At 42.7% G+C, this 12,872-nt stretch overlaps 1 protein-coding gene across 6 annotated transcripts in view; it reads right to left on the reverse strand.

Moving 5' to 3' along the window:
* HNRNPLL (heterogeneous nuclear ribonucleoprotein L like) overlaps positions 1 to 10,435 on the reverse strand; it is a 40,053-nt gene extending 29,618 nt beyond the window's left edge. For 2 of the 6 annotated variants that reach the window (XM_030921277.1, XM_030921274.1), the window contains exons 1-2: positions 10,311 to 10,435; positions 9,321 to 9,483 (exon numbers count right to left, since the gene is read on the reverse strand). In XM_030921277.1, coding sequence (XP_030777137.1) covers positions 9,321 to 9,483; positions 10,311 to 10,366 — 219 coding nt within the window. In that variant the 5' untranslated portion in view covers positions 10,367 to 10,435. The other 4 variants (XM_030921279.1, XM_030921278.1, XM_030921276.1 and 1 more) reach the window with 4 other exon arrangements.
* Positions 10,436 to 12,872: the final 2,437 nt, after the last annotated feature.

The following is a 12,872-nucleotide window of genomic DNA, read 5'->3' on the forward strand; positions in this document are numbered from 1 at the left end:
CCAATACTAATTCAATTCTTGGAATTTATTTGAATTGCTTATGCCCCATCTTTCCTATGGTTAAACAGATAACCCATACATGCCACTAAGTTTGAAATGAATCATTCTGACTATACCCTAAGTAAATCAACACTTTCTGGTTGGGTGCGGTGGCTGACGCCTGTAATCCCAGCACTTTGGGAGGCCAAGGCGGGTAGATCACGAGGTCAGGAGATCGAGACCATCATGGCTAACATGGTGAAACTCGTCTCTACTAAAAATACAAAAAAATTAGCCGGGCGTGGTTGTGGGCGCCTGTAGTCCCAGCTACTCAGAAGGCTGAGGCAGGAGAATGGTGTGAACCTAGGAGGCGGAGCTTGCAGTGAGCCGAGATCACACCACTGACAGAGATTCCGTCTCAAAAAAAAAAAAAAATCAACACTTTCTTAAGCAACATTAACAATGAACAATCAAATGTGCATATCATCATTACATTCTTATATATAACTGGAAATGAATAAAGCAGGAAGAGCTCTAAATAATACCTACCTGCCAAACAGAGCATGTATTTAAAGTATAACAAGTTTTACTCTCAAAATAATTAGACAATAATAATCTGCAAGATATAATTAAGAGAATCATTTCAGTCCATTCTTAGAAATCAGGTGACAAAGGTAAATTAAAAGGGCAACAGAAAACTGTATTGGCCTGGACTCTTCAAAAAGTTAGTATCAAAAAACAGTGGACGGAAGATTCCATATGGAGACTAAGAGACACAGCAATCAAATGCTGGGCCAGGCATGGTGGCTCACGCCTGTAATCCCAGCACTTTGGGAGGCTGAGGCGGGTGGACCACAAAGTCAGGAGTTCCAGACCAGCCTGGCCAAGACGGTGAAACCCCGTCTCTGGCATGGTGGAGAACACCTGTAATTCCAGCTACTCGGGAGGCTGAGGCAGAGAACTGCTTGATCCCAGGAGGCGGAGGTTGCAGTGAGCCGAGATTGTGCCACTGCCCTCCAGCCTAGGTGACAGAGTGAGATTCCGTCTCAAAAAAAAAGAACCAAATGATGGCCGGGCGCGGTGGCTCGCGCCTGTAATCCCAGCACTACGGGAGGCTGAGCCAGATGGATCACGAGGTCAGGAGTTCGAGACCACCCTGGCTAACACAGTGAAACCCCATCTCTACTAAAAATACAAAAAAATTAGCAGGGTGTGGTGGCAGGCGCCTGTAGTAAGTACCAGCTACTCGGGAGGCTGAGGCAGGAGAATGGCATGAACCCAGGGGGCGGAGCTTGCAGTGAGCCAAGATTGCGCCACTGCACTCCAGCCTGGGCGACAGAGTGAGGCTCTATCTCAAAAAAAAAAAAAAAAAAAAAACAAAAAAAAAACAAATGCTGTATGTGAGCCTTTATTATACAATAGTTAAAACTACTATCAAACACATACATATTAGGGACAACTAAAGAAATGTGAATACAGACTGGATATTACGTTAACATAATAGAATTAATTATCACGTAACAATTAATTATCACGGTCTTTAAGAAAATAGTAATGGTTATGTAAAAGAACATCCTTATTCTTAAGAATGTTGCGATATTTAGGCATGGAATGTCATCATGTTTGAAATTTACTTTCAAAGAGTTTAGGGGGAAAAAGTATGTATATAAATATAGATATGCAGATGTAGAGATAAAACCCCACACAGCAAAAAGTTAAAAACTGCTGAATCTAAGTGAAGGGTATATGTAAGTTGAACATTTTATATAATAAAAAGTTGCAGAATTATTTCCTAATATTTAAAGCCTACAAAAAGGTATGAAGAACTTTATTAAACATACCCATGGCCAGGCACAGTGGCTCACACCTGTAATCCCAGCACTTTGGGAGGCCCAACACAGGCAGATCACCTGAGGTCAGGAGTTTGAGATCAGCCTGGCCAACATGGTGAAACCCCATCTCTACTAAAAATACAAAAATGAGCTGGGAGTGGTGGTGCACGTCTGTAGCTACTCGGGAAGCTGAGGCAGGAGAATTACTTAAACCCAGGAGGCAAAGGTTGCAGTGAACCGAGATCACACCATTGCACTCCAGCCTGGGCAACAGAGCCTCTGTCTCAAAAAAAAAAAATACCCACGAACCCACCATCCAATTTAATAAATAAAACATTGGCCAGGTGCAGTCGCTCACGCCTGCAATCCTAGCACTCTGGGAGGCAGAGGTGAGCTCAGCAGTTCGAGGCTCAGGAGTTCGAGACTAGCCTGGGCAACATGGCAAAACCCCGTCTCTAGCAAAAACACAAAAAATTAGCTAGGCGTGGTGGGGTACGCCTGTAGTCCCAGCTACTCAAGAGGCTAAGGTGGAAGGACTGCTTGAACCCAGGAGGTGGAGGTTGCAGTGAGCCAAGATCGTGCCCCTCTAGCGTGGGTGAAGAGTAAGACCCTGTCTTAAAAAGAAAAAAAAAAAAAAAAAACCGTAAATTGATCGCATCTCCTCTATCCCCTTCCTTTCCCATTATAGGTAACCACTATCATGAGTATAGTGCTAAAAAATATGACTATTTTTCAAATTGGTCTTCTTAACAAAGAAATGGATTATACAATTGATTTTTAGATCTCTCAAAAAAATCTCATTTTAATATATTATTATTAAATTATATTTCCTAAGTAGAATAAACTGAAACCACAGTCATCACTTAAAAGCTGGATGATGTGGGCTGGGCGCAGTGGCTCACGCCTGTAATCCCAGCATTTTGGGAGGCCAAGGCAGGCGGAACACCTGAGGTCAGGAGTTTAAGACCAGCCTGGCCAACATGGTAAAACCCCATCTCTACTAAAAATATAAAAATTAGCCAGGTGTGGTGGCAGGCACCTGTAGTCCCAGTGACTTGGGAGGGTGAGGCAGGAGAATGGCATGAACCCGGGAGGCAGAGCTTGCAGTGAGACCTCGCGCCAATACACTCCAGCCTGGGCGACAGAGTGAGATTCCATCTCAAAAAAAAAAAAAAAAAAAAAGCTGGACAATGTTAATATACTCAGTATGGTAATTAGGGGAAGATATGATTGTCTCAACCTCAAGGCAGAAAACATACCCCTCACCCCCCTTGTATTTCCCTTATTCCCACTCAATGAATCTGCCATTCATAAGTTTATCTACCTTGATACTTGTATTTTTTAAATAGGTCCCCTTTTCTTTAACACACAATTTTCTCATTCTTTCTGTAGTGTTTTATTTAAAAAAAAAAAAACAAAAAAAAAACCTATGGTTGTTTCCAAATATAAAACTAATATATCAAAGAGATCTTTTCAAACTATCTGTCTACCATCCTCTCCTGAGCTTCGTTTTCCCCCCTTTTCCCCCAAAATACTCGTACTCTTCTTAAATCACTTCTTTTCTTTACCTGTACTATATACTGGTGACAAGAAATCTGGTGTCATTTGTAAAGTCTTTTCTTTTCTTTTTTTTTTTTTTTGAGACGGAATCTCGCTCTGTCACCCAGGCTGCAATGCGGTGGGGTGAGGTCTCACTGCAACCTCTTTGCCTCCCAGGTTCAAGCAGTTCTCCTGCCTCAGCCTCCCAACTAGCTGGGACCACAAGCATGCACCACCACACCCGGCTAATTTTTGTGGTTTTAACAGAGACAGGGTTTCACCATTTTGGCCAAGCTGGTCTTGAACTCCTGGCCTCCAGTGATCCACCCGCCTCAGCCTCCCAAAGTGTTGGGATTACAGCTGTGAGCCACCGCGTCCAGCCTGTAGAGATTATTTTACCTACTCTAAAATAACCTCTTTTAAGTATCATACTATGAAGCTGATTCCTAAACTAGTGAATAAATCAGTCTTGTTTTTACTACCCATCAATATATTAATATTGTGGTCACATCTTCTCCAGCTTAAGGAGTCCTTTTTTAATCCTTCCTCATACAGGAGCCCAAGCTATTTCCATTTCAGATGTTTAGTTACCTAGGCTCTCACGTTTCTATATCTATTGCTTACCAGACTACAAACAATATCCCAGCTGCATATCCAGAAAAAGAAGGTATGCTTGCAACATATATTCACTTTACAAACTTGCATAATCTCTTCTTTAGGTCAATTGGGTTAAGTATAATAGTGGCATTATTTGGTCTCTACTACAGGCTCTAGACCTGTCTACTTATAGACATTTCAAATTCTCAGCCCTTCAAAGGCCATTTCAGGAACAAACTCTTAATAATACAATTTTTTTTTTCACTACTCCCTCTTCACAGAAATACTAACGTTAAATGCTAATTTTTACTACTGAAGATTAAGGACTAAACTCTACTGAAGAGAAGAAAAGCTCAGTACAGTATAAAAAAGGTTCAATAAACATTAGTTAGCACACCCTACCTCATCTACATTTCCCTCTTCTACATAATCTTTCAATTACCAATATTTGTAATGATTTATTAAGTCACACCTAAGTTTACTCTTCAGGCGAAATATCCTCCAGGTTCTTCTGTCACTGCTTTTATGATGCAATTTGTAGTGCCTTCTCCATTCCGGTAAGCTTTGTCTGAATATATTAAAATTTATCAATGTAGTCCCAAGAATGGGTACAGTATTTCCAGACATAAAACCATCGCCTATCTTACTCTGGACACTTCATATAGATCAAGGGACAAAGTTTTAATGGGCAGCTGTAAATATCATTTTAACCCACACAATGTTTAATCACATTTTTTCCTTACTAAATTAAATAATTACGTCTCCTGGTCTTTTCCTCTTTGTAAAGAAGCACATCTACAACATGGGGAAACTAACTTTCCTATCCTAAGTTTTTCGGTACATTTGATCACATAACAGAGCAAAGATGTAAAAATCATGGCCATATGAGTGAAGTAACTTTTTAAAAAATAAACTTTTTTTGTTGTTCATATAATAGAAATCATTTGGTTTTGCCTACTCAGAATTCCTTACCCCTTCTGCTTAAAAATAAAAACATGCAAAAAAAAACCCAATAAAAACAACTCCATATTATTATTATACATAGGTATTTTCAATCACATGGTCATGCCTCCTCAACCTCAAAGGTGGCCTGGTGATTAATTAGATAGGGGAAGAGGGGAAGATAAAAATGCTTGATAAGAAGGGATAAATACAGGCTGGGAAAGACAGGATGCTCTTTAGCCGCTAGCTATAAGAACGTCAGCTTAGCTTTACCACTACACAAGAGAAAAGGAGAACTGAAACATGGAAAGAGAATCAAGTCCCTATGACATCATCTAAATCCCTGAATCCAGCCATTCCTAAAACCAGTGTCACAATTTGGCTTTCCCAGTTACACAGGCCAATAAATCTTCTACCCCACTCCCTCTCTGTTTTCCTTAAGCTCATCTGAGTTGTTGCTGTAAGTCCTGAAAGTTGGATTCAATTTCATAGAGGCAAAAAATGCAATACATGATGTAGAACCACAGATTTTTAGATATCTAATATTTTTTCACTATCATAGCCCCATCACCTGATATATGGTAGAAGCTCAATTATCATGTTTTAAATGAGGTTAGCGATCACTGAGTTCCAGGAAGGTTAAGTGAAAAAGCTTGTTAACAGAGCCAAGACATTCGCCTTGATTGTGCTACTGGCTCTATGAACAGCTCTTTTCACCATAACGTACTAACATGAAGAAACAGTCTAAAACCAAAAGATGGTAAAACCTTCTACTTTTCATTTCTTTCCCCAAACTAGGCCTAAAAATCCTCATTCTACTAGAACAGCTTATCTGGAGGAGACACAAGACACTACTGCTATGCAAGCTTCAGGCTCTGGCACTTACCTCTGGGGCACACATCCTTTAACTATTTTATTTCCAGGAAGTAGTTACTACACAGTCTTCTAAAATTCTCCTGTGGGAGCTAAGTGACCTCATCCCATCTCCCAACCCATATGCATCTAATAGATCACAGTAATATTGCTATCATCTGTAATATACATTGTGCAAGTATAACAGAATAATGTATCTTGAATTAAAACTGGATTTTCTATGTGTTGTATATTTCTTTGTTTCGAAATCCTAGGAGCTACAATTTTATCTTGGCATTTTGCCATCTTTCACGTCTATTTATTAAAAGTTGAGAAACGAATTTTCACTTCATCAGCAAACAAACCACCTAATATCTGATTTGCCCATTTATTCACTAGCAGAAAAAAGAAAAACTTTAAAATCTCCAAAATAAATTAGCACTCCATCCCAATTCCTCAAGTGGTTTTGCCAAGTGAAGCCTTAATATTTCCAAGTGAAGCCTTAATATTTTCAAGTCAAGCTGCCTTCTTAAAAGTAAGAAGATACAGAAACTTACTATTAATACGATCTTGAAGGTCATGCCTATTAAATTTAAGAACACTACTCCACAAGAGAAAAATAACTGTATAATATGTGGCAGGAACCTCTATAATGAAGCTTTATTCAACAATGCAGCTCAGTGAATGTGAAAAACCCTAGGGAGTTTTTTGCTGTATTAAGAAAAGGTACCAGAAGACATAAATCTGAAGGGTGTTTTATTTCTCATATCTAAAGTACTAACTCTTCTCTCATTTCTCTTTATACCTTCAACATAATGATCACTCACAATTATCCATTAATTTTTAAGTTAAGAGCCTTTGTAGAACCACTATGTTTTTCTTAAATACTCATTTTCCTCTTTAAATCTAGTTAATATATTATGAAAGCATTCAAGGTTAATCATAAAAAAACCAAACAATGTAAATCTTCAAAGGCTTACTTTGCACTTTACAAACTTCCAACTAGAGTTGAAAAGAATGCCATCATTGTACCTAATCTGCATTTACTTTAACAGTCTGACCATAAAGGTATTTCTTCTCTCGGCTGAAGGACCACTGAAGTTGTGCAAAACCCTTTTCAGTTACAATGAATTACCAAATCTCCGAACGAAGAAGCACAAGACAGTAAACTTCTATCTGGGGAATGCCTATCCTAATAATAGAATTTTATTATGTATAGGTTTCCATAGTTGCCACGATTTCAAAACAGTACCAAAAAATTACATGAAAAATATTTAAAAACAAGATAAACAAGGCTTCATTAGATTTCATAGTACAATAATGGTTTTACTGTTAAATGAAAACATTTCACCCTTTCCTAAGAAACATATCAGCAGTAAGATAAACAAAACATTAAAAGTTATACCTCAAGCTGCTTATATCAGTTCCCGCCTGGGAAACTTAAAAGCAGCATTAGCATTACGTTAATCACTTAACTATAGCTTCGGTAAAAAAGGTAGGTGTTTCAACCTTCATGTTTTACAGACTAAGAGAACTCAGAGTAGTAAACTGACTTTCTCAGACTCACATTAATTGTATGCTAAGGCCAGGTGCTGTGGCTCAAGGCTGTAATCCCAGCACTTTGGGAGGCCAAGTCAGGTGGATCTCTTGAGCCTAGGAGTTAAGAGACTAGCTTTGGCAACATGGTGAAACCCCTTCTCTACAAAACACAGAAAGAAAAAAAAAAAATTGGCCCGGCGTGGTGATGCGGGCTTGCAGTCCCAGCAACCCGGGAGGCTGAGGTAGGAGGATTGCTTGAGCCAGGGAGATCAAGGCTGCAGTGAGCCGTGATCATGCGCCACTGCACTCCACTCCAGCTCCGGGCCATAGAGAGAGAACCTCTCAAAAAAAAAAAAAAAAAAAAAATGTATGCTAAGACTAGACTCTCCACCATCCCCAAACCCTACTCAGTGCCATTTCCACCGCTCCATACACTTCGCTTTGGATACGTTAATTATGTTTTTTCTTCCCAATATCCAAAATAATACTATTGATTTAATGCTTTATCTGTTTTCAAAAACAAATTTTTATAAACTGATTTAAGTATTTTTCCAAAATGCTTGAAGACATTTCATGATGCTACACAAAAACTCAAGCAAGATTCCTAGCAACGAGGTACACTGAACAAATACATCTAAATGTCAGTTATATTCCTGTTACCAATTTCCACAAGAGTTGGCTTTGAACTGAAACTTCCTAAGAAAAAATGCATTTCCTTCATTCACACTTCCAAGTTACATTTTGAATATTTCAAAGAGCTAGGCACAAAAATCTAAAGTAATAGCTAACACCGTAAGACTGAGAGAAAAAAGTTCCTTTTTTAAATGTGTTGCAAAGTTTGCCCTCACACCCTGGTAACTGGAAACTGTAACGTTGGGGACTACTGACCAGCCTTTTTTTTTTTTATTTAAAAATTCAAACGGCTATAAAGGGCTTCTAATGTGCGTCCTGTTTTTAAAAGGTAAGGTAAAAATCCTTTTAACCTAATAGCAGGATATATGTGTAAAATTTCGTAATTCTGCTAAAGTTTGCAGAATTAATCACAATTCACATGAGTTAAATGTTTAAAAAACATCTAAGTCATTAAAACAGCTTAAGTGCACCAAAAAAGGGCAATAACGCTTGCTCCGCTTTGTTTCCTTAAAGTCTCCATCCAACTGAAGCTAACTACTTGCTGTGGACAAAATGATCACATTCCTTCTGCCTCCCGCTAACATTTCTGGTTAAGAGAAAGACAAGGCTCTGGGAATTTGCGTTTAATGCAGCCCTTAGCTCAGTTCATCCTTTCATGGGGCAAATCTGGAATAAATTACCAATGAAAATCTTTAGTAATTTTATGATTTGTTTTACTTGAAGGTAGGGGTGTACCAACAGCTGCCAACACTTCTGTTAAATTGTAACCGAAGAGGTAAAAAGTGCACTGAGCAATCATCACAAAACTGGGTAGAGCAAAGGATACACGCCATGCTTATAGAGTTTAATTTTAAAATTTTTTAAATGAAAGCTTCAAAGGAACTAGCATGTGAACGCCAAGGCATAATCTTGTTATTTAATTACGGCTCTCCATAGATGCGAGGCGGAGAGCCCCCGGTGGAACCGACGCAAACATGCCGGGATGGTGACCAGGGCGCGGATGCTGCGGGCAGAGGGGCTGAAGGGAACCGGTGGTCCCGACGCTGGCCCCGAGCCCGAGGAGTTACACTAACAAAGAGCTCTCCGAGCCGCGAAACCCCCCCAGAGCGGAAGCGACGCCTCCCCGCCGCCGCCGCGCCGCGACCCTCCCCAAGTTCAGGGCCCGGCAGTGGACTCGCTGTGGGGCCTGCGGCCAAGACAGGGCCGGCTTCGCAGTCGGGATGCGGGAAACAGGTAGAGGCCAGAATACAAGCCCCAAAGAGAAGAGTGGGCGCTTCGCCAACCGGGTCGGCGCAGCGGAAAAGGCTAATGAAGCGAGCGGGAGGCCCCGCACCGAGGCCCCGCCAACCAGCCCTGCTTCCCGGGGAGCAGCCAGGCACAGCGGACAGGGGGGCCGCGCTTTGTTACCGGCTGGGAGAAGCTCCGGCCGCCGCCTCCGCCATCGCCCCCGCCCCGAGGCGTCGCTTCCCGGCGGTTCTCGCCTTCCTCGGCCGAGTAGTCGATCTCCCCCTCCTCGGTCTTGAGACGTTTGGCCTGGCTCTCGTACTCCCGGTCCTCCTCGTACGTCTCCCTGGGGGAGGAAGAAGAGGAGGACATGGCGGCGGCCGGAGGGACCGGCGGGCAGAAGGGTGGGGGTGTCGGTGGGGCGCGCGCCTCGGATGCCGCCGGCAGCGCCTCTTCTGCGAGGGTCTCCGCGGCCCGGCCGTCCGCGAGGACTGCGCGGCCAGGAGACGGGCGGCTGAGAAGCGCGGCGGACTGAGGGGGGCGCCCCGGGAGGAGGCTCCGGAGCGGCCGCTCCCCTCAATTACCGAGCCAACATCCAGCCTCTCCCTCCTCCTCAGCCTCCGCTCCCTGCCCGGAGGAGCGAATCTAAGGATCGGGACGCGACCGTGGCTTCCGGTCTTCCCTCCTCCCCTAAGCCGCTCCCAGCCGCGCAGGCCGAGCCTCCGCCCCCGCCTTCGCGGCCGTCGCTCAGGATCGAATCCAGCCGCAGCCTGCGGGAAGCGCCCCCCCCCCCCCCCGCCCGGGTCCTGCTCCCTATTGGCAGGGGCGGGAAAGTCGACCGGGTTTTCCATTGGCTCTGAAGGCCGTTCGTCAAAAGCCGCCCGCGGCTCGGCGTCGCCTCCCTCCCCGCGCCTTCTGAACTCGCTGCTGTCCTGAGAGGCCCGGCGCGCAACGTCCGCCGCGCGCCGCCTGGGAGCCGTTGCGACCCCGCGACCGTTGGTGTTGTGCGGCTCCTACCCGAGGCTAGGCGTGGAGTGAACACGGACGAGCGACGAGAAGTGCAGGGAGGCCAGGGCTGCGGGTGTTAACCGCCCTACCGCTAATTTAAATGCTTTGTATCACCTCTTCAAAAGAGAACGGGGAAGAAAGCCTCTAAAATCCCTGCAGACGTACCCCCCGAAGAGTCCCAAAATTGCAGGCGATGAAGGGAGAAAACGGCTTGGAGCCATGAAAGTGGTGTTTCCACTGTTTTGTGTTCAAAATCTGGTAGAAGTGGGCGGACTCTTCCGCCCCTAGCTGGGTGTTGGAGAACAGCTGTCAGCGTCGACTGAAGGCTGCGAGGCGCGCGTCGTCAGGAGGCGCTGCACGCGGGCGCGCGTAGGTCTGAACCGTTACAACTCGTTTGTAACCTGCGCCCTTTACTGACAATGTAAGGGACTTGCCTGTCCCTGTGAGTCCCTGCTCCAATTAAATATGTTTTAATCCTTCCATATAAAATCTCATCCTCCATCCCAATTCTTTCTCTTCCGGACAGTGTTGTATTTCACTTGACCATTTATTGTCGAAAGATACAAAAGCCTTTAGAAATTACACAAAAGCCTTTGGAAATTATGTGACCACAGCTTGCTTCCTCTGTGGCGTCCTGAGGGCTCTTCCAAGATTTTAGTTGCTGCTCTATTTTTGTAACAGGGCCCCTTATAACTCCCTCTTAAGATGTGCTGTTTTAAAAACTCTGGGAGCGCCTGAAGACAGGAACTGTTGTGCAATTTTCATTTTCACAAGCCCAGTTCCTGTGCAATCTCCAGCACAATTTAGGTATTCAACAATGCTGAATGAGTAGTCCTTGGGAAATAAAGGTCCAGTGTATCTTTCAGGAGAGAAACTGGCAAATCAAGGTAACCTAATTGCCCCGTCAGGTGCCTCTTGGAGGATTACCTGAGATCAAGAGCCTCTTGTGTTTCTGTTGTCCTTGTCCCTCAGATGCTTCCCTAGATGTGGCTCTTCCTTTCCTAACAGTGTAGATTGCTTCCTCCTCCAGCCTAGTTCTCTCCAAAGTTATTTCCTCCTCCAAAAAAGCTATTTTTATTTATTGCTGAGAGTGTTTTAATGTAACACTTTTGTACTTTGTAAATTACACTGCCTGTCATTTTGGAATCCAATTGCAAGATTTTCCATAGTATGCAGCTATAATCAAGTGTATGTGCGGCTGCAGGTATACATTGACAAAACAGAACTAAAAAAATTATAAATTTATTTTTTAAATTAAAATGGAAGTCGACAGAATAAATAGCAAAAGGGAGCCGCAGAGCTGGCTGCGGATGAGAAAATGTCATTGGCAAAAAGCTCTGCAATGGTTTGGGAAAGTAAAATAGCAACAAGGGAAACAATGATACAATTCTGCTTAAAATATGACCTATGGATTCATATGTCCCCTAACATGTTCAGAATGCAGACATTACCTGGCCTTCAGAAAGCTGAAGATACCAAGGGTCAAAAAAAAGGTCTAACAAACCTACTTCGTGTGTTATCTTTAGCATCCATTGTCCTTTTTACAGCTGTCTCAGTATCAAAGATCAGGAAAGGATGAGTGAATTAATAAACTTGATACAAAGGAAACTTCTTTGATGAGGTGAGATGGGCCATTCCCAAGATATTTTTAATTTGCTCAAAGTAAAAGAGGCAGAAGAGCTGAGAGCTTAAAACAATTATTTTTTTGGAGAAAGAAAACAATAGAATATTATGTGAAATAATTGAGAGTGATGAGAAGCACTAAATATCTTTTTGTTAAGTATGAGCAACTACCTGTTAATTTTGTTTTATGTACATTTTCATATGCTAGGTGAATTTAGTTTGGTAAATTCTATTCACTCACAACTGGATTTACTAGGCCTTATACAAACTTTCCAAATATTTCTTGTGAAGATGCAAATATTTTAAATTCTCAAAGCCCTGCATTCAACCTATGGATTATACCACATTACAATGCAACTCTCACACCAATGGGTAAGGAAACCCAGCCTTGCCAAACCTAGGGCTGCTGTGCTCAGCGTTCACAAACAGCAGGTGGAAGCCAATATGTACCAGTATTAAACTGTGTTCTTTTTGTGATAGCCCAGCTGAGTACAAAAAAAAAAAAAAATTGAAGAAGTAAAAGAAAGCATTTTTAAAGGACTTCAGTCAGTTCGTTGACCACGGGTGAAATGTGAGCTTGTTGCAGATGAGTTGTTCAAACAGTGATAGTAGGTCCTTTGATAAGGAAAATACTAGCTAACTCATCACTGTGCCATGAGAAGAGCTAAAGAGGGAGGACATAAATTATATTCTACATGATTTCACCTAGGTGAGACAAATTACATACTGCCCAGTAGCCAGAAATACCTAAGAAAAGCAGAAACAGCTCCTAAATGGCATGAATGTCTGGAACCTCTGATGCATTATGGCCTCAGACCTTTGACTACTTTCTGAACGCTTGATTGAATTGGCTGCTGTCGAGTAGGCAGCAGCCAAGAGCTCCCATTGCCACAGCTCAAAGGGGACTCTGGTTATACTGGAGTAGGAGACAGGCTTGGGGCAGGCCTAGGGAAATTGAGTCAAAGGCCTTTATAATCAATCTAGCCTCAAATTGCCCTTTAGTTTTAAATCTTGTTACTGACCTATTACATTTATAAGACATTGTGCTAGGTGATGAGAGGACTATGTGAGAGGGTTCCTGCCCTCTCAAAGCTTGTAATCAAG

Source organism: Rhinopithecus roxellana, chromosome 17, assembly GCF_007565055.1.
Source record: "Rhinopithecus roxellana isolate Shanxi Qingling chromosome 17, ASM756505v1, whole genome shotgun sequence".
NCBI lineage: Eukaryota > Metazoa > Chordata > Mammalia > Primates > Cercopithecidae > Rhinopithecus > Rhinopithecus roxellana.